The sequence below is a fragment of the Anabrus simplex genome, chromosome 5 (assembly GCF_040414725.1).
Source record: "Anabrus simplex isolate iqAnaSimp1 chromosome 5, ASM4041472v1, whole genome shotgun sequence".
In the NCBI taxonomy this organism is placed as follows: Eukaryota; Metazoa; Arthropoda; class Insecta; order Orthoptera; family Tettigoniidae; genus Anabrus; species Anabrus simplex.
This window is the reverse complement of record NC_090269.1, coordinates 19507195-19529705: the sequence shown is the minus strand read 5'-3', so window position 1 is coordinate 19529705 and position 22511 is coordinate 19507195. Positions and strand designations below refer to the sequence as shown.

At 37.9% G+C, this 22511-nt stretch overlaps 2 protein-coding genes across 3 annotated transcripts in view; both read right to left on the bottom strand.

Annotated features, from left to right (window-relative positions):
• The window catches only part of fidipidine (coiled-coil domain-containing protein 93), a 213465-nt gene that overhangs the window by 107097 nt on the left and 83857 nt on the right, over positions 1 to 22511 (bottom strand). The window lies entirely within an intron of this gene.
• On the bottom strand, positions 12713 to 13624 carry LOC136874217 (protein SET-like). The gene has a single exon (XM_067147860.2). It carries the CDS (start codon positions 13622 to 13624, stop codon positions 12713 to 12715), a length of 912 nt encoding a protein of 303 aa, XP_067003961.2.

The window sequence follows — 22511 nt, the reverse complement described above, 5'->3', positions numbered from 1 at the left end:
GTTAATATAAGGAAAGATCTTCATTGGGGTAATCACATAAATGGGATTGTAAATAAAGGGTACAGATCTCTGCACATGGTTATGAGGGTGTTTAGGGGTTGTAGTAAGGATGTAAAGGAGAGGGCATGTAAGTCTCTGGTAAGACCCCAACTAGAGTATGGTTCTAGTGTATGGGACCCTCACCAGGATTACCTGATTCAAGAACTGGAAAAAATCCAAAGAAAAGCAGCTCGATTTGTTCTGAGTGATTTCCGACAAAAGAGTAGTGTTACAAAAATGTTGCAATGTTTGGGTTGGGAAGAATTGAGAGAAAGAAGAAGAGCTGCTCGACTAAGTGGTATATTCCGAGCTGTCAGCGGAGAGATGGCGTGGAATGACATTAGTAGACGAATAAGTTTTAATGGCGTTTATAAAAGTAGGAAAGATCACAATATGAAGATAAAGTTGGAATTCAAGAGGACAAACTGGGGCAAATATTCATTTATAGGAAGGGGAGTTAGGGATTGGAATAACTTACCAAGGGAGATGTTCAATAAATTTCCAATTTCTTTGAAATCATTTCGGAAAAGGCTAGGAAAGCAACAGATAGGGAACCTGCCACCTGGGCGACTGCCCTAAATGCAGATCAGTATTGATTGATTGATTGTGGTATTGTTTTAAAAAAATAAAAAAAAAAAGGAGGAAAGTTATTAAAATAATAAAAGATAAGAAGAAAAGGGTGAAATGGATAAGGTACTCCCGACTTGTAATTAAGTATTGACCCTCAATAAATGGGAGCAGTCAATTTAAGGCCTAGCCTAAAACTATTCTCTTCGCAAATGTTGTATGCAAAGTCGTCAAGAGTAAAAATGCTAAGATCCCTTGCGTAATTATGCAACTGTGCATGTGTTTATTGATGAGTTCAGGATATGATGATTGATTGTCATTCGGGCTAACCCATATACGTATGTATTACCCAATTATAATCTTATATTTACTTTTTCAATTAATTCTTTAATTAACGTTGCTTTTTCAATAAACTCTCATTTATCACTTATTTGGATTTTGACTCAAAGTAGTGTTAGTTTAAGCCTGTACTGCTTTAGGTGAATAACATTTCCAGTTCAGGGCAGAGTCATTCACCCTTCCTGGTCGTGTTTCACGTGTAGTTTCCTTTTCTATCCTCGCCGTTGTCTATGTATTTATGTCAGATTGAGGGTGGGTGTGGCTCACTGTCCATTTTCTTGATAGATATGATGACCTTGTCCATTACTATTATGAACAGGAGTGGTGACAGAGCACTTCCTTATTGGACACCTCTCTTAGTTTCAAACCATTTTGATCGTCCGTTGCCTATCTGGACACAGCTGTAGCACTTCCGGTACAGCATCTTGACTTTGTCAATTATGTACTTTGGCACCTTTTGGTCTTCCCGACATTCCCATATCTTGTTTCGAGGAACACTATCATATGCTTTTTCAATGTCCACAAATGCAATCACAAGATTTCTTCCATATTCCCAGAACTTTTCTGTCAGCATTTTTACTGCAAAGATAAGATCCACAGTACTTCAACCTTTCCTGAACCTGTGTTGTTCTTAATCAAGCAAAGGTTCCACTATCTTCCTAAGTCTCATTTCTATGGTCTTTTCCAGCAGCTTCAGTGAGTGTGACAACAGCGTGATGCCTCTGTAATTTCCACATTTCCATTGGTTGCCCTTTTTGAACAGTGGGATGATGACTCCTTTACTCCAATCTTCTGGGATTTTGTTTCTTTCCCAAATCACTGATAACATTCTATATAGCCAATTCAAGCCTGGTATTCCAGCTGCCTTTATCGTGTCTGAGCTGAGATCATCAAAGCCTGGGGACTTCCCATTTCACATGCTCTTTAGTGCTGTTTCTACATCAAGCCATGTTAATGGGTATTTGTTGTTTTTGGCTTCATCTACACTACAGTCATTGGTGGTGGTGTTCCCCCCCATCTCCATTTAACAGCATGTTGAAGCACTTCTTCATTTCATCCCTAATCCCTTCCTCTGTTTGTATTAAGTTACCATCATCTGTTTCCAGTGCAAGGATGTTTATATATCCATTTCTTTTACTATTTACTATTTTGTATAGTAATTTCCTACGTCCCTGACAGTCTTCCTCTATCCTTGTAGTAAAATGTCATTAAGATTATAATTCAGGTTAAAATATTGATCTATATGTACACTGACTGACAGAGCAAATGCAACACCAAGAAGGAGTGGTTCGAAAGGGATGAAAGTTGGGGAAAAAACAGAGACGGCACGGACGAATAATTGATGTTTATTTCAAACCGATATGCAGGTTACACAATGCGCACGGCATCGACTCAGTAGGATGTAGGACCACCGCGAGCGGCGATGCACGCAGAAACACGTCGAGGTACAGAGTCAATAAGAGTGCGGATGGTGTCCTGAGGGATGGTTCTCCATTCTCTGTCAACCATTTGCCACAGTTGGTCGTCCGTACGAGGCTGGGGCAGAGTTTGCAAACGGCGTCCAATGAGATCCCACATGTGTTCGATTGGTGAGAGATCCGGAGAGTACGCTGGCCACGGAAGCATCTGTACACCTCGTAGAGCCTGTTGGGAGATGCGAGCAGTGTGTGGGCGGGCATTATCCTGCTGAAACAGAGCATTGGGCAGCCCCTGTAGGTACGGGAGTGCCACCGGCCTCAGCACATGCTGCACATAGCGGTGGGCATTTAACGTGCCTTGAATACGCACTAGAGGTGACGTGGAATCATACGCAATAGCGCCCCAAACCATGATGCCGCGTTGTCTAGCGGTAGGGCGCTCCACAGTTACTGCCGGATTTGACCTTTCTCCACGCCGACGCCACACTCGTCTGCGGTGACTATCACTGACAGAACAGAAGCGTGACTCATCGGAGAACACGACGTTCCGCCATTCCCTCATCCAAGTCGCTCTAGCCCGGCACCATGCCAGGCGTGCACGTCTATGCTGTGGAGTCAATGGTAGTCTTCTGAGCGGACGCCGGGAGTGCAGGCCTCCTTCAACCAATCGACGGGAAATTGTTCTGGTCGATATTGGAACAGCCAGGGTGTCTTGCACATGCTGAAGAATGGCGGTTGACGTGGCGTGCGGGGCTGCCACTGCTTGGCGGCGGATGCGCCGATCCTCGCGTGCTGACGTCACTCGGGCTGCGCCTGGACCCCTCGCACGTGCCACATGTCCCTGCGCCAACCATCTTCGCCACAGGCACTGCACCGTGGACTCATCCCTATGGGTATCGGCTGCGATTTGACGAAGCGACCAACCTGCCCTTCTCAGCCCGATCACCATACCCCTCGTAAAGTCGTCTGTCTGCTGGAAATGCCTCCGTTGACGGCGGCCTGGCATTCTTAGCTATACACGTGTCCTGTGACACACGACAACACGTTCTACAATGACTGTCGGCTGAGAAATCACGGTACGAAGTGGGCCATTCGCCAACGCCGTGTCCCATTTATCGTTCGCTACGTGCGCAGCACAGCGGCGCATTTCACATCATGAGCATACCTCAGTGACGTCAGTCTACCCTGCAATTGGCATAAAGTTCTGACCACTCCTTCTTGGTGTTGCATTTGCTCTGTCAGTCAGTGTATAAAGCAGCTTTCTATAATGTTAAGGAGGGGCCCCTTGTTGATGATTGAGAATTTCCTATCTTGTTTTGTCTGTGAATTTGTGATTATAGTCATGCATATGCTGTCCTGCAACTGAAAATTTATTGTACTTCAGGGCATTAAAGTGTTCCGAGTACCTTATATTAACCTTATAATGAGTGCGCACAGCATATGCCATGCAATAATGCCGGCCGCATCCGAGTACGCATTTGACTGATAAACAACCTCCGGGAAGAAAGTCATTTTTAAAAAAATCACAATAAACTTATTTATTACAAATTTGAGAGACTTTGAGACATATGAAAACACATTTTGGATCGAAAAAACTATGTCATTTCAAAATGTTTTTAATTCATCACCATCACTAATATCTCTATTTACAGTAGTTCATCTATAATATCACTTGTGTTCAGAAACTCCGTAACATCGCTTGTATTTTACAAAAGAAGAAACATTCACATTTATAAATACGAAAATCAAAAATATTTAAAGCTACGAAGGGCGCAAACATCTATCCACATCGGCAGCAATCGTAACACTGATGCAACCTGTAAGCTAATGGCGCGCCAAACACTTACACTGAAGGGAGTATACGCATTTCCGTCAGAGACCACCGCCATACAGACTAGGGTTTGTACAGCGACACTATTCAAATAACTGAAGAAGTTCTAAAAACCGTTGCCAGATGTCATATTTATAAAATTCAATTTTGTTCCGTATTGAAGTGCAATTATAAGAGTCAATTGACTTTTCAATACAATATTTCAAGTAAATGACATTACATAAATCTTGGGACTAGTTTCAGCCACTTACTGGCCATATTCAGCCAAATAAAATTAAGCAGATTATGTGATAACTAAAACATATGTATAACAGATAAAGACAATGTTGCAGGAATAATTATTATAATATTAAATTACATATAATAACAAAATTCATGGTCATGATCTTCTTGTCATATGATGTCTTAAAGTTTACTTAGGACCTCAGGCAAAGAAGTAAATCTCTAATGTCTGATAGAGAACAATCACTGACTTGCTGGAGGAAGCAGGCAGGCCATGTAACACTCCTTTGCACAAACGTGGCGGTATTCATGCTAATTTCCTGAGCAATCTAAAGCAAATTGACGACTGCCTGTTGGATAGTTGATGATTACAATGTATGTTTGGATCAGAGTGAAAGTAGCAGCAGCACTTATGAAGATGGTGTGGCGAGTGCAACGGAAGCCACAAGCAGGCCTATTATCGATGTACCGATGTATAATGACACATGACAATAGACAAGTGTTTCCAATGTGGTTTAGAACATTCCATTTATTGGTGAGAGTGGTGTAGGTGAAGAAGTTCAGCAGAACTTTGATATTCCACATTTAAAACTGAACGAACTAAGTGTATTTAGCAAGAAACTGATTATTACTGACTTTACTGTAAAAAAAAGTGAACAATATTAAGCATAACATTGGAATATATATGGATGTTAATTGAACTTTTCATGAAAAAAAACAACATATTTTAGGTAATTCTTTTTAAATCAATAAGAAAGAGGATAGAAAAAAATCATGCCACTAAACCAACATTTCTTAATTATAGTACAGATTTGAGAAATGTAGATCAACAACTTGGTTTTTAGTGTCTTACAACAAAATAGTATGAATAATGGTCTGCCTAGATATCAGAGAAACCTTTCATTCTGTTATTGGATACAAAGTTTGGAGTGTATTGAGAAACACTGGAATAAGCAGTGACGAGGTGGAAAAGGCAAGATGAACAGGTCCAAGGCAAGCAGGAGTTTTGTCTCCTCTTCTCTTTATTGCCATAAGATTAACAAGACAAGTCACTAATAGTATTAAAAGGATACTTTACTGATTATATCATCATGAGGTAACTCCAAAGATGAAGTAAAATAAATCACTGCTTAGACAAACATAGTACTAGTAAAGAAATTTTAAATGAGAAAAGAATGTAATGGTTCAAAATTTTAAATGAGAAAATGTAATAGTTATGCAGGAAAGTGGTCAGCCAGCAGGCTGCCTTGAAAGGTATAGAGGACAATGGACAACAACTTAAATTACTGATAAATATAATTACCAAAGAAATATTGTATAATATCAGTAAATGTTCCATTGATGATGATCTTGCAAATAAGATCCAAGTTGAAAGAAACTTTTACGAAGTTATAAGAGACCGTGTACTGATGATAAATATTGCTACCTCCAGGCTCGGTTGACAGAATTCTCGGGCCCCTGGGCAACTGAGGGATCCGGGCCCCAAAATCCTGGTACATCCCACCCCACTGCACAATTTAACGTGTGTTTTCCTTTGCAAACTTGCAGGTTATTTTATGAGCAAGACTTACCTGATTACCAGCCCCTGATGATAGAGTTTGCACCAAAACTGGTACAATAATGGTATAAAATTTGTATCAGTGCAAATGTGGTGCAAAAGCAACAATGGAGGCACCAATTTAACACCAAAACTGCACCATAATTACACCACATATTTTTTTTTACATTAATTTTCATCAACAAAGTTGTTGCAAGAGAAGTTACACCATAGTTACACCAACAATTAAGTACATTAATCAGACAATGTCTGCACCAAGTTCATGCCAAAAATACACCAAACTTTTTCTTTCAACCTTCTTTATTATCAAAACCAAACTGCTAAACCAAATTCAATTTTTATTTTTAATTCAATTTGCCCCCTCTGCCACCCCCCACCCCCTTGTTGCTGGCCATGGCTACCTCTGCCCATGCTAGTATGTCGTGTTTATCCTTGTGTCTGTTCCTATCCTCTTCCTCACCTTTGATGATTTATATATAGAAGTTAAGTGAGTTATTTCAGCTAAGACATGTCGAATCTTAATGAATTCACATTATAAACCAGGACTACAACACGGCTAAAAATGATTATCTATTATTAATATTTTTCAAACGAATGTCTAAAAAATTAAATATGTATACACAATCAGACCTCCCAGGCCTGACTACTGCTGACAATGTCCTTTTAAACAGTTCAACGCACATATCTAAACATAGGTCCTCTTACAGTTCCTATTCCACATTATATTTAATAACGACTGATAAATAAAAGAATAAAAAAATTAATAAAACAAATGTTTCAAAATTTAACATTCTTTCACCTTTGAAAATTCAAGTGATCCATTAATTTTGCCAGTCAGTGTAGATGTCCAATAGATATACCAAACACTTCCAAAATATCAAATATAAACAAAAAAGTGACATATCTACTACCTGAATAATAATAATAATACAGTAGGCACTCGCTAATCGGACGTTCAATAGTCCGACATTTCCAGTTCCGACATTTGAACACTTTTCATGTGGGAATGGTCAGCTCTATAGTCGGACGGTTTTTATAGTTTACCGCTCAGTAATCGGACAAAAGCAAGTTCATTGCACTCCACTCCTACTAATCCTGTTGCTTGGTGCCACTACAGAAAGGTTATAATTAGGCAGTCTCAGTCAGTCTTAGCAAACTGTAGCATCATAACCTTAACACGTGTGTACTTAACTGTTAAGTGAATGTAAGTGTTACAGTTTAGTTCAGTGTGTTTAGTGTTTGTCGCCTGTGGTGGGATGGAGAACTGGAAATATCATTGTGTTTTGTGAAATTATATTATTGAGTTCGGAAATGTAATCTATTTACCTTTTATTTTAAGAAACCATAAGAAGACTCACAAACTTTTGAAAATTATTGATTATAGTACGTATTTCTTAATATGTTGTTTTACCATTTTATTTTTTGGTCAGATCAAGATATTATATGGAACTGTAAATGAACATTGCAAGATGCGAGAATTATTTTTGAAGTGAATTTTTGTATTTAAATTTTATGTACTTGATCATTTAAATTAATGCCAGGTAGTGTGAAGAAAAGACATTCTGAACATTTTTATGTAACTTGAAAAATTTAATGAATTTTTTTCTTCTTCTTCTGTTGTATGAAGAAGAAATACTGAAGGTATTATCACTGTATATTCTGTATGTCAAAATGGTAAAATTGTGCTCCGACAAAACGCGTGCAGTATATAACTTTTGGATCAGTAGGTACTGCACGTGGAGAGATCAGGCGTTGCAATTCCTCTTGCATCAGCAAGTTAGGAAATTACCATATATGGCATGGATGACAAAAGAAATCTTCCATGAATGGTTCCATACTGATTTTGTACACCAAGTATGCTCATTTAAAAAAAAATTACCTGAAAAGGCGATACTTAGCCTTGATAATGCACCAGGACATGGACCAAATGACGTGTTAATGTCAAAAAATGGACGTTTCAAGGCTCTTTTCACGCCTCCAAACTGCACTCCCCTGTTACAACCGATGGACCAAAACATAACTGAAATAGTGAAAAAGAGGTACATAAAAAGATTTTGCTTGAGGCTGTTAACCGTAATGATGATACCGCTGTGAGTTTGAAACTGTAACTCAATCAGCAATAAGATCGTCGTGGAAGAAGTTATGGCCTTCACTGGACTCAGCTGAAGAAGGGCAAGATTCTTTTGATGCAGAAGATTTAATGCCGTTAGCAGACCTGATAGAGTCAGCAGTAAAGCAGGCCTAAGACATTCAGCTTAAACGAGTTGACATTCAAGATTGGTGTGACGAAAATATTGACTTTCAAGAGGCAATAACTGACGAAATTATAGCAGAGCTAGATTCATCAAACTGAGAAGAAGATGAAGGCTCATTCGAGGTGTTACCAAAGACAACTGTAAAAATTGAAGATGCGCTCTCTGCCATCGAAACCTGTATCGAACGGGAAAAAGAAAACTCTGCAGCAACCAGCACTTTAATTGCATTACGAAAGTAGAAGGGTGATGTACTTATAAAAATGTATAAAGGGAAGAAACAATCTACAATAGATAAGTTTTTCATTTACAGTAAAATTACAAACATGTGAGAACAGCACATACAAATAATACATACTAGCAGTTTCCTGCTGGTTCCGCCCGCAATGTACAAAATATGGTGTTGTTCGTTACTATCCTCACGGATGTATTTGCAAAGTTTCGGGTTAATGAAATAAAGCACATGATCTGCTGTGGTAATAGAACGTAATATTATTGTGTCAACAACGTATGAAACTTGAAGTGATAATGGTAATAAAAACAATAATTGTACCGGGAGGTACACCCCAATGCCGTGCATTTAAATCGTGCGCCTAAAAGAACTCCTCTACAGGAGAAACTGTAAACTTGAAACTAGATCTACTTAAAACCTTTACTCAGAAGATGTCACTACAGTAATTTGACGTAATTTTGTTATTGTGAAGTTTCCAGTACTGTGTGAATTTCTACTTGTTTTGGTTTACTCTTCATCAAGAAGTTTGGACTTTCTTCAACAGATGTCACTGCTCATAAACCATGATCATGCACCCTGGAGCAAAGTGGATGAACTTTGATTTAAAGAAACTTTGTATTCATAAGTTTTTTTTAACTAATTAATGTTCCTCATTTTTGGGTTGGCAATATTTCTCTTTTCTTTCCGCCAGTTTTGAATTTAGCCAATCACGAATTTCTGTAATTAATTTTCCGCCTGTCACAGGCTTCTTCCTCGATTCTGAGTGTCATGTTTGATGTTAACCAATAAAATCCTATGGGTGTGTCTTGATTATTCGTGAAAGGTCTCGAATTTTCCCCGAGGGTTTATAAACTGCGGATTTTCACATTTCTTGGCCAACTGATCGTCATCTAACTTAGTGTGTGTGTCAAGCAGGAGGCGCCTCTTTCATCAGGCAGCAGTTCACCGACAAGGTAATGGCCAATTAACATCTTTATTTCTTGCTAGCTCTGCAGTTTAACCCGAGGGAGCGGTCCAAAACTTTCACTATGTAACCTACTTCTCTGAAAATGTAACTTCTGCCGGCTTATGTAATGACTTTACATAAAATCTTTAACTGTGAATCGGGGATGGAGAGTGATGTACCCTCTCGAGCTCCCCTTCATATTGGTTTGAGATGACTACGTTATGTAACTGGTTTTCTTCCTTTCCGTAAAGTCTTAAATTATTCTTATAGGAGTCACCTCCATAGTTTGGGAATAGCCCCTGTTTCATCGGCCTAGTGCCCTTTAGGTTTTAAGAATTTATATTTAGGAGTGCAAGTACAAGCCTCCAATCAATTTGTGTTCTGGGCCATTTACCTAACCTGCTCTTTTTCGCTACGGCCCAATAGGTTGGGTAGTAGATACTCCTGTTTCAAATTTGTAAGTTGTGCCTTGATGGCAAGTATTGTAAATTTTCTGACATTGCTTTGAATAGGCTTGGAAAACGGAGAGCACGTTAGCTCTTTTTCAAGTGTTGTAAAAGTGCCTCTAGGAGGCTTGATATTGTAAATTTCGGAGCTGGTGCTCCATGTATTAGGGGAGTTCTGCCCTTGCATAAAAATTGTGCTCTTTGTAAAGTTAAGCTGAGAGCTCAGGAGATGTAAAGTGAGGGTCCTGAAGCCCAGGACTTATGGAATTCACTGTATTGTATTTTCCCTGACTTGTTCCAAAATTTGCTAACTGTAACTGTTATTCATTGATTTTTAGGAATTATATATATATATATATATATATAAAACCTTTTTTCAAAGTTTTTATTAACTTTGATATTGTAGTTAGACCCATTCACCCCCGGCACCTTCTTTCACCTCTGTTGGTCCACGGGTAACCCCGTAACAATAATAATAATTTTATGGCTTCAGCTACCGTGTGCAAACATTTTAATTTGATGCCATCTAGCCTGTCTGAATGTCAATTTTTACGTTCCGTTTTATGCTACCACACACCAGAGAAACGGATCTCTGTAAGGCAAACTATGGCCGAGTTTTGATCAATTTCGTTCCAGGGTAAACACCAAATGTATCACGAGAGATCTTTTACGTGCTAACATCACATAACGTCCGACTGCCTTTGTCAGGTGGGAACCTGTCATGTCTAACACATTTTGTTTTAGACACGCCACTCAAGAGACTGAATTAGTGAGGAAACCAACATGCCAGGTCACGGATACTCGGGTCAGGTCAGTCAATCAGTCTCTTCATCTCCAGTAGCGCCGTGCAGGTGGTGTCATCGATATACACCGGTGGCGTTGCCCCCAGTGCACATAAGTATGAAGGATGAGTTTTCCACCTAATCAATACAATTATAGCCCTATAATTGAACCATATGTATATATCTTAACATTAGTATTATATTAATTAATTTTAATATTAGAATAAGGCATTCTTGTTTAATTAAATTTTTATAATGTTTTATTATGTACAATTGCTATTAAGCAGGTTCTCCAACAGCTGATGATGACCTATTTACAGGTTGAAACTGGTACTGTTTTAATGTAAATAATTCTAAACATTTTGTAAAATAAAGTATTGATTAGGTGGAAAACTCATCCTTCATACTTGTGTGCTTAAATTATCAATACGGACAATGAAGCTGATAGATTATAGTCCCCCAGTCTCGTGATATCCAGGCTACTACAGTTTGTTTTGAGTAGTTCAGTGTGAAGAGGACCTAACTGCTCTGAGCTGCCCAGCTACTTTTCAGCAATTAATTATAACAATAATATCATCAGCACAATTTCAGGAAGGACATCGACTGTAAAAAACACACCATATAGGTTCATCTCACCTCATCCCTGACCCTGTATCAGGAAATATATATATGTACATACATAGATTTTGCAGCAAAATGATTAATACCATTATGTATATGATATATTGACTGAACATTCACCCAAGTTTCACTGAAATCATGTTTAATCCAATAGGAAAAAAATAAATTGTTCTAGTTCCCTGAACTGAAGGACACAAGACTTTATAAAAAAAGCTTGATAAAAAAACAATCACAAGAAAAAGTAAATTACTGAAGCAGAAGCATCACACCACATAAAAATTCACAAGAGAGCACAATGTACCACATCACTAACCTTAATGACATTGTTAAACAAGGCTAAGAACTTCAACAGCAAAAATCTCGGACAGTGGATACCAGCATCACATACCGGAAGCAATACACGTTGACCAACAGTGAAATTTACTTACACACACATGCACACACCTGAATAGGCTAAAGTTTAACCCTTTAGGCCTCGTATCACCCAGCATATATACCGCAAGCAGACCGATGATCTGTTACTCATGAGAACCAAACCATAAAAGGCTAATTGTGATTTTTTTAAAATATAGACACATCTCGACCAAAACTAACCTCTTATACCTCACTTTACTTGGCATATATACTGAAATTAGACCAATAGTCGGATATTCCGCACAAATTCATTTCATAGTTTTAATGACATGTTACTCAGCATTTATCATGACAATGAACTGACATCCAATGCCGAAATTAAGAATCCAAGTTTAGTAAATCAATTTGTAAAACTTTAAGCCAGAGCAATGGGTAGTGTTCTCCATCCATAGTAATCAGGTAGCCAACTTCTACTCCCACTGTAAGAAATTAAATTCACATAAATATGGTCATGTATTCACTTCAGCCTAAAATAAAGTGAAAATTTCTTTATCCAGATCCTGATATAATTTGTCAATAGCTAACCACCTTAAATTAATCAATAATTCTCTGATCAAAACTATTTTTCATACCAACTTGAAGTCTAACCTGTTATAGACTAATCACTTCAAATTAATTGACCTACTTCATACTACTGAATGTGCCACACAGTGGCAACACCCGTGTGATAGTACAAAAAGCATAACAGTGAGCGCACTATGTTATTAGAAAGTGAATGAGAACTATACCAGGACATCAAATACTAATATTGCAACTGAAAAATCATACTTACCAGCAGGTAAGCTTTATTTCCTCGGCTATCTAGTAAATCATAGATACCAAATAAAGTAAAATTATTTTATAAAATTTAGAAATTCTATAAAACCTCTGTAAACTATTTATTCTTTTGAAAATGCTTCAACCGTTTAATTCGTTCATTTTTTTATAAACCTATGAATAAATAATATTAAATTATTAAAAATATAAACTTCATCAAATTTTTCTTCTGTTCTACAACTCACTAACACTGGACTTTAGTTTATATTATAATATCCTAAGTCCAATTTCACTCTTCACCATCATCTTGAAGTACAGTTGCATTTTCATCCTCGACTTCTCCTGTAGATTCTGACAATTCCACAACTTCAAATACTCCCTCCTGGCCATCATCTTCCTGATCAACAACTTCCTCATCATCCTCCATTATCATGTAACCATCATCTTCCATATCCTCTTCAACCAAATATACATCTGAATCACCAACAATTTCCTCCTCTTCTACCTCAGCAACATTTTCAAATTCAATATCTGAAACCAAATAGTACTGCAGGGGATTTAACCACACATCATCTTTAATTACCTCTGCTATCTCATCACCACACGGATCTGTATGATCAGTGAACCACTTGAAGAAAGAATTTGTATCAATAGTCCTTTTCTTTCCTTTCACAGATTCCCTTCTCTTCTTGAGCAAATCTTTGCCTCTTTTCCACCGAACTGAAGTACTTTGGGATGTTGGATCTTCCGAACCCAAATGGAATTCTTTTACAAGCACAGCATTATCAAAGTAAGGATTTTTATCAAAATGAAACTTAATTCTGTACCCTTCCTTAATATCTTCAAATTGTTCCACTTCCATCATACTGAGATATTGTAAACACTCTGTTTCATCTTCTTGTAAAATAGTTGACAAATGTGGGTGATTTTCAAAAGTTACAAGCCAGAACCTTGGTATGGCTTTAATGAGAGAATTTCTCTTATCAAAATATGGTTTCTGCAATTTATTATACTTCTGTACAACTTTTAGGGTTTCTTCACTAGCCCTTTCATTTAAAGCATCAATTTCATTTTGACAAGCATCTATCTCCTCCAGAGCAGTTTGGGTTTCAGTATCATAATCCCGGTTATCATAATTCTCTGCCGATATTTCTGGTTCTTTAACTTTCATCACTTTCTTTGAAGTAGCTTTACTTGACATATCACTTAACCACTTTTCAGAACAAAATCAAACTAAATATTCAGTGTAAATAACCAGAAAATAACACAGACCTTTCTATAATACCTTAAGTAAACAAAAGCAGGACACAGAAGTCTTCAAATTCAGAAAAACCTAACTGTTATTACAACAATGGCACTGAACATCTGTTTAACTACATTGTTATTATCTGGAACTTGACAATTAACATAACAGCAGAGTTAAAAAACAATGAATAGAAAAACTGGTAGGCTAGACATAAAATGAATAATCAATTCTCTGATAAAAAGGTAGTAATAACAAATATTGAAAAATGTTAAAGAGTTCTCTGAAATACAATCCATAATATTGTAGTTGGTCTTGCACTTACACTACATTTTTTAGGTTAATGGCTGAAGCTATTAACCCTCCAGTACTAACAAGACAAATCCTAGTGTGAGTGCTAGCATTGGTCTGTGAAAATCATTTATTAAAGAGAAGCCACACTACAAAATTTGATTACTAAGCCTTGCATTGTCACTGTTAACAATAGAGGAAAAAGAAATAAATTCACCATTGTCAGGAGACACAAAAATAAATACTCTTAATGATTAACTAGAAAACTGGGACAGTGACAATTCCTACAGAGATGCAATGAACAATTCACTGTCACAGTCGATCACCATGTTCATTCCTTCTTTTCAGAGCAAGTTGGACAAACAACCAAAATGGGCTCCAAGTACATGAACTTCCCACCCAAATAGCATTTGTATTTTGTTTTACGACTTTTCTTTGAGTCACAGTATGCACACCAACCATGCGCTTTTTCTTCCTGTGCAGGCACCGGCATGTTCTCAACTGGAATGTTACAGATCTCTGAATTCTCATTCGAGTCAGTCTTGAAATTTGCTTGACTGTGGATCTTTTATTTAGATGATATCCAATTAAATCAAATGCCAGTGTTTCAAAAAGAATTCTTTGCATCATATTAGCTTTAGGATTGTTGCTGTTCATTATCACAAAAGCATTTATAGCAGCAATGTTCATCAAACTGTAAACAATTAACATTGGCCACCCGCAAGTTTGCCTGGCACAGTTATACCCTGCACTAACCTTATCAACCACATCAGCACCCCCCCCCCCCCCTCTCGTGTCATTATACAACATGATCATTTTAAGTTTATCGGTGTTGGGGTCAACTTTGTCGTCATGATGCATTGTGGATAAAAGCAGCACATTTTTGATTTTTCTGGGAATGTATGACACTAGGGTGGAATTTTTCTGGAACCCAAATATGCTGGAGCTGACGGGTCTATTTTTGCCTTCCATAAATTCACGAGGTAACTGCATTCTGTTTTTTTTTTTTTAATAGTACCAAGTAAAGTCAATTTATGGTTTTTCAATAAATTTTCAGATAATTTGATGCTGGTGAACCAATTGTCCATGGTCACATTCCTACCCGTATTGGCAATAGGTTTCACTAACCTTTGAACTACTACTTTCGCGCTGTTATCAAGGGAATATGGGCCAGCGGGCTGTTTACCAACATATACCGGTACCTTAATGTTTAACGTATAAAACATTTCAGCACATACTAACGTACAGATTTTTAATCCCATATTTATTGGTTTTGCTTCGGATGTACTGGCGGAAGCCAAATCTTCCCCTGAAAGCCTCAAGTTTTTCATCAGCAGTCATATATTCAGATGGGGTGTAGTTAGCTTGACAATTTGCCACAAAAACATCAAATACATCCCAAATAGCAGCCAATTTATTTGTTTCTTGTTGGTGCAGCCTCGTTTCTTTGTTATCAAACCTAATATGCCTCACCAGAAACCTAAACCTCTCCAGTGACATAATGAGCCAAAAAATCTCAATTGATATACCGTTAGTTTCCCATAAGTCCGTTAAGTTCAAATGGTTTGTCTTATGAATAAGAGAAGGGTACAAGAGACCTAAAAAACCCTTCATTTCCACTAAGTCAGTAGGTTTTGCAGCTTGAGCTTGATATTCTTGGTCATAAGGTTCACGATTAAAGTTAAAAGTAAAATAGTTCCACCTTTTCAATACAAATTCAAGTAATGTGGGTTACTTTATAGAAGAAACATTTTATTTTTTGCTAGGGGCTTTACTTCGCACCGACACAGATAGGTCTTAGGGCGACGATGGGATGGGAAAGGCCTGGGAGTTGGAAGGAAGCGGCCGTGGCCTTAATTAAGGTACAGCCCCAGCATTTGCCTGGTGTGAAAACAGGAAACCACGGAAAACCATCTTCATGGTTGCTGACAGTGGGATTCGAAATCCACTATCTCCCGGATGCAAGCTCACAGCCACGTGCCTCTAACCGCAAAGAAACATTTATTAGGTACTAGTTTTGACCCATTATCAGGATCATCATCAGCCAGCCAAAAGCACGAGTTGCACAATGTATCAAATAGTCCATAGAAGTTGTAAAAAAGTCAAAAAAACATAGTGTATTTGACACTATAAAGATGAAGAAGAAATAGTCACAATTGTAATCGAAGGTTCAGATAATGCATAAAATGCATAAATTAATGCACTTAGCTGTCATTGAAGGAGGAACTCAAGATGATCAATTTTGAATGTTGAAGAATCTTGAGACTTGTAATTCTTTTTGTTATGAAGTTCTGACAGCTTGCACTGCGATGTGTTGGACGTATTGCATAACTGATATGATGGGTAGGTCACAATGGTGATAAAAGTTCCAGATTATGGATAAAATGCATCAATTAATGCATTTAGTTGCCGTAGAAGTATCAATTTAATTTGATCAGTCTAGATACCGAAGAATATTTAGAGTTGTGTATTACTTGTTATTAAGTTCTAACAGCTGTACGTATGTCATCAAAGGTAGTAGTGGTGATAGAAAATAATTTACGCACACATAATAAATGTTTCTTCTGTAAAGTAACCCACATTACTTGAATTTGAATTGAAAAGGTGGAACTATTGTAGTTTTCATTTTTATTGTAATCACAGTTCAATATGGACCATTCACAATGAAATTTCTAACTCTTAATCATAAGGTTCATAGGTTATAGAAAGATTTGTACAATCAACCAGAATGTTTAGAATTCTAGTATCAAAAAAGCAGTTCCATATATCTACAATAGAAGTCAAATTTCTTGCCGGTCTTTTCACCCTAGGCAAATGAGTTACAAGATTCACTGAGCGAGATCTCACATTTTGAGGAGGAATATGCATTTCGTGACACCGTCTTTTCCAATAAAGTGTGGAACATTATGTTGCTGTTTTAGATGTGTAAAAGCCCCATTATCAATATCTTGCTCATCCTGTATCTCCTCTACGTCCTGTTCAGACTTCGAATCTTCTTCACCACATTCAAGGTGATCTTATTCCACAAAATCTTCTGTAGCCACGTCATTCTCTTCAGATTCCAGTGGTAATTTCAGCACGTACTCTTGTTCACGTTCGTAATTCATTTCATTTCCAGCAGAAAGTAGCACGAGTACTAACTTCAGTCTGAGAGACGAAAATAAAGGAATTTTTGTTAAGAACTTGAGCCAGGCACTTAACATTCACGCAACAATAAGTAAACTGACTGATTTGAAGATACCAATGAGCAAAGCGTAAGCGAAGCATGCGCACTAAAGTTATAGGAGAATAATTGGGCGAGCGGTCTCGGAGACCCGATGTTAGTACTGGAGGCTTAATAAACATGTAATGGTTCTTTTTTTGCCATTAGTTGTGGCATCATACATAACCATTAACCTGGCTCAAGGGAAATAAGGTCATCTTCCCTATCCTTCGCTAGTGGCTTTACGTTGCACCGACACAGATAGGTCTTATGGCAACGATGGGATAGGAAAGACCTAGGAGTTGGAAGGAAGCAGCCGTGGCCTTATTTAAGGTACAGCCCCAGCATTTGCCTGGTGTGAAAATGGGAAACCACAGAAAACCATCTTCAGGGCTGCCGACAGTGGGATTCGAACCCACTATCTTCCGGTTGAAAGCTCACAGCCGCGTGCCCCTAACCGCACGGCCAACTCGCCCGGTCCCTATCCTTCACTTGAGTAATTCCTGTCTGGTCCATCCATATTGCGGGGGGTGGATATCCTCCACATCAGTAGGCCGATGTGAATGACGAGAGCTAAGTTCAAGCAGGGACCCAGTCTCACGGGGTATAATGTGGAACCCATGCCCAGGGTTACGGGTGAAGACCTTGACAGCATCTTAGGCAGAGAAGGAGACCTTTGGAATGGCAAAGATGGTGGATGAGGCAACCAATCCTCTCTGGGGAAAATTAGAAGAGGAAACCACTGCTTTGTGCAGAAGAGGGATCTTCAAAGGCTAAGGGAGTAAACCTCGAAAGAAAATCCTCAGATGTGTTAGGCGTAGCATGTCAGCAAATGAGTAAATTTGTTCTTGCTTTCAACTATAATACAAGCCTCGGATGGAAGTTTAAAAATGGAAATGGAATTGACAAGTCTCTAGCTACAGTTGCACAGTATGATGGTAATCCTGATGTTCGCACAAGTGTTAGATCAGAGAAAAAAAAAAAAGATTTGGAACAATAAATATTTTAACAGTTAATGGGAAGGAAAATGAATTGATTGACCTAATGGAGAGACGAAAACTCGACAGCCTGGGATTAAGTGAAGTAAAATGGAAAGGGAAAGGAATGAAGAAACTAAGAAAGGGGTACACCTTGTACTGGATGGGTAACAGTAAAGAGGAAAGAAATGGAGTGGGATTTGTAGTGAATCAAAATGTTGAGCCAATAGCTGAAGTTGAGTATGTAAATGAAAGAATTATAATAATGCACATACATGTAAACAAGGAACTACTGAAGATAGTACAGGTGTATGCTCCACAGACAAGATGTAGCGTGGAAGAAAAAGAAGAGTTCCTCAATGAACTGGAAAATACTGTTGGAGATGAAATCATGATCATGGGAGATCTGAATACTCATGTGGGAACTGATAGAATGAGATATGAGAATGTTCTGGGCCCACATGGGTATGGCGACAGAAAGAAGATGGAGAGAAAGTGTTGGACTTTTGTATCAGAAATAACCTGATAATAAAGAACACATGGTTTATGAAGAGGAATAGCCATAAGATCAGCCGACATAGTTGGGATGGACAGTATGGAACACACATCAATTTTAAAATAACAGACCGAGAATGGGGAAGATACGTCATGAATATGAAGATAATCCCCAGTGAAAGTATGGAGGGTGATCATAGATTATTAATTGTGGAATTAAAACAAGTAAAAATCCCTAAAATTGCATTGAAGAAGAAACCGAAGATCAGGATTTGGGAACTGGAGGAGGAGGATAAAAGAATGGCATTCCAAGATTGTATAGAAAGGAAGTTGCCTAACATGGAAATACGAAGTGGAGAAGAAGAGTGGGAATTTAAGACAGACATTTGTGGAAGCAGCAATCATAAAACGTGTAAAACAGAGTATCAGTACTGATGAAGTGAATGCTTTGGTATTTGGTATTTGATGTGTTGATTTGGGGAAAGAGAGAAAAAGAAGTACAAGGGAGACTGGACGTTTGGAATGAAAATCTGAAGGAGTTTGGAATGGTAATTAGTAAAAAGAAAACTGTAGTCATGCACTGTGGAAAAGAGAAAAAGAGAAGCCAGGTGAACATAGATGGAGAATGGTTAGAGAATGTAGAACAGTTTACATACCTGGGTAGCATTATTAATGGAAGTAATGAAATCAACCCTGAAATTAATAACAGACTAAGTACAACATTTTTTATCATCAAGTCAGAGAGCTTCTATGGAATGACTAAGTACCCAAGAGAAAAAAATTAATATTATATACACAGTATTTCATACCAATTGTAACATACAGACTAGAAACACTGCTAACTAGTAAGAGAAAAGATAGTAAGATCCAAGGAGTAGAAATGAAATTTTTTTAGAACATCGGTTAAAAAGACAAGAAGAAATAGAATTCAAAATATTAAAATCAGAGAAGAGCTAAATATAGAACCGTTAGTACAGAAGATACAGAACGCAAGACTGAGATGGTGCGAACATGTAAAAAGAATGAGAAAGGAACGGGTAGCAAGAAAGGAATTGGAAAGAAAAGTTCAGGGAAAGAGACCAGTTGGAAAACCGAGAAGAAGGTGGATGGATCAGAGAGGCTGGATTGGATATGGCGGAAGTAATGGAGCAAGAAAAGTGGAAAGACAGAAAGGAGTGGGGGAGGCTGATAACCACACCCGGGCGACTGGAGTGGGACATCGATGATGATGATGATGGTTCTTTTCATATTTTAAATGTACTTTACTTAAGTTCAACTGATTATATTACTTTAAAAAATCCTTCACAATCTTGCATTATTAGGCAACACACTTATACTAAACTCCTAAATGAAATAAGAAGAAACAAAATGCAGGGAAAACTGAATTTTCAGTAAATGTTTATTACTATTTTAACTGAAACATAGTACAGTCCCCTCTGAAAAGGTGAGTCAATTGTACACATAACATAATATTATCAATGTAATGCAAATAATGTCCAAATTGGTTCTAAAGCAAGGTATGAGTATGTAAATGAAAGAATTATAATAATGCACATACATGTAAACAAGGAACTACTGTAGATAGTACAGCTGTATGCTCCACAGACAGGATGTAGCATGGAAGAAAAAGAAGAGTTCCTCAATGAACTGGAAACACATATTGTTGAAGATGAAATCATGATAATGGGAGATCTGAATGCTCATGTGGGAACTGATAGAATGAGATATGAGAATGTTCTGGGCCCACATGGGTATGGCGATAGAAATGAAGATGGAGAGAAAATGGTGGACTCTTGTATCAGAAATAACCTGCTTTAGAAGTCTTACGAAAAGAACCTAAGTTTTTACTGAGGCACACTCTTTATGAACTGAGCTAAGCACAGTCTTACAAAAAACACAGTCATTTGAGAAAAGCTCATGTAGATGAACGTGTGTGAAAGTGCTCTGTAATTCGCCTACCGAATATCAAAATATATCATACATATTTACCGTGAGTGGGATCCACTAGATTTATAAATATATATTTCATTTTTTAGTGCACCAAACATGACCCTCAAAGCTGTGAATGAGAAGATTAGTGAATTTGAAAGACGTATGTCTCAATTCCAAGGGTGCCTGGAGGAAGCTCTAACTGCTACTACTAACAATGCCACTAATCCCAAAGAGTTGCTACGTGTGCTTGAACGTGACTTTCGTGACTTTCGAGAATCGATTTCAGCAGAAATATCCGATTTGAAGAGAAATATAAGTGAAATTGAACAGCGTCTTGAGATACAAGAAGCATTGTCAGATGAAGCGGCCCAATACAGCAGATGCAATTGTCTCCTGTTGCATGGTGTTAATGAGACTGCTGATGAAGATGTGTACCACAAGGCCTTGGATACCATCAGAGATAAACTGCAGATTGACCTGAATATTGACTGCATTGATCGATGTCACAGATTAGGGTGACAACAGAGATCGACTGCTGATGTGGTGAAATCAGGAAACAGGCCAATTATCATCAAATTTCTTAGGTATCAGCAACGAGATAGAGTGTGGCGTGCTAAGCGGCTGCTAAAAGGCACTAAAATTCTTATTACTGAATCTCTGACAGCCACAAGGCAGGAGATGTTCCGCAAGGCACGTGATATATTTGGAATGCGTAACACCTATACGCAAAATGGCACGGTTATCGTCCTCACAACCGATGGAAAGAAGATACACTTAAACACTCCTGCAGAATTAAATTCTTTGATTAGACGGTTAGGTGAAATTAGCACTAGGATATAATTATGGTTGAGTTCTTGTTATTGCTATGGTATAGTAGGCCTATTCTATGTTTTAGGTTAGTTATGGTTAGTAAGTGTGTGTGTTTGTGTGAATCAGCTGGAAGTTATATTTTATGCTATGTCGAGGTAAGCCGCTATCTATTTATTCTCAACTTCTGCCTGAGGATTTAAGTATAACAATGTCATTCACTTCTATCGCGAGCATAGACTTGGACACAGACACCACCCCTCCTTTCTCTTTGGCACCGACTTCTAGTTTTACTCCTATTACCCCTCTCTCTTCCCAGATTCTCTCTTCAGATCTCTCTGTTCGTAGTACTTTAGAAACGGAAGTGAAAGCATTTCCACGCGCTTTATTGTGTGCTCATGTTAACAGTCAATCTATTGTAGCTCACCATGATGAACTGAAAGTCATATTTGAAAACAGTTTATTTCATATAATTGCTGTAAGTGAGAGTTGGCTATGTAGTTCAATTCTTTCCAGTATGGTTGAAATACAAGGGTATCGTATTCATCGATTTGATAGGATGAGCAGGCGTGGAGGTGGTGTTGCGTTGTTTTGTAAGCTTAATCTCAGGAGTACAGTGGTAAAAATTTCTACCACTACTACAAATCCTGTTCTCGAATTTATGTTTGTTGAAATTATTATAGACACTGTTAAAGTACTCATTGGAGTTGTATATAGGCCTCCAAATGCATGGGGCATTGGTGAGTTAGAAGACGATTTAATGGGACTTTTACCATCTTATGAACACGTGATTATACTAGGTGACTTTAATACAAATTTGTTAACTCGGACTAGTGAAACAATACGTTTTCGAAACATTTTTCTCTCCTGTGACATGACAATATTGCCCTCAGAACCAACTAACCATGTTCATACTTCCACCATCTCTTCTGATTCACTAATTGATCTCATGATCACCAATAATCCACATAAGGTTCTTAAACACGGTCAAATACCTGTTCCTGAAATATCAACTCCTGACCTTATATACTTAGCGTATTCGCTAAGAGTTCCTAAATATAGGTCAAAATACGTGAATTTTAGAGACTTTAAAAATATAGATTTCCATCACCTAAAAGAAGATGCATGCAAATGTCCTTGG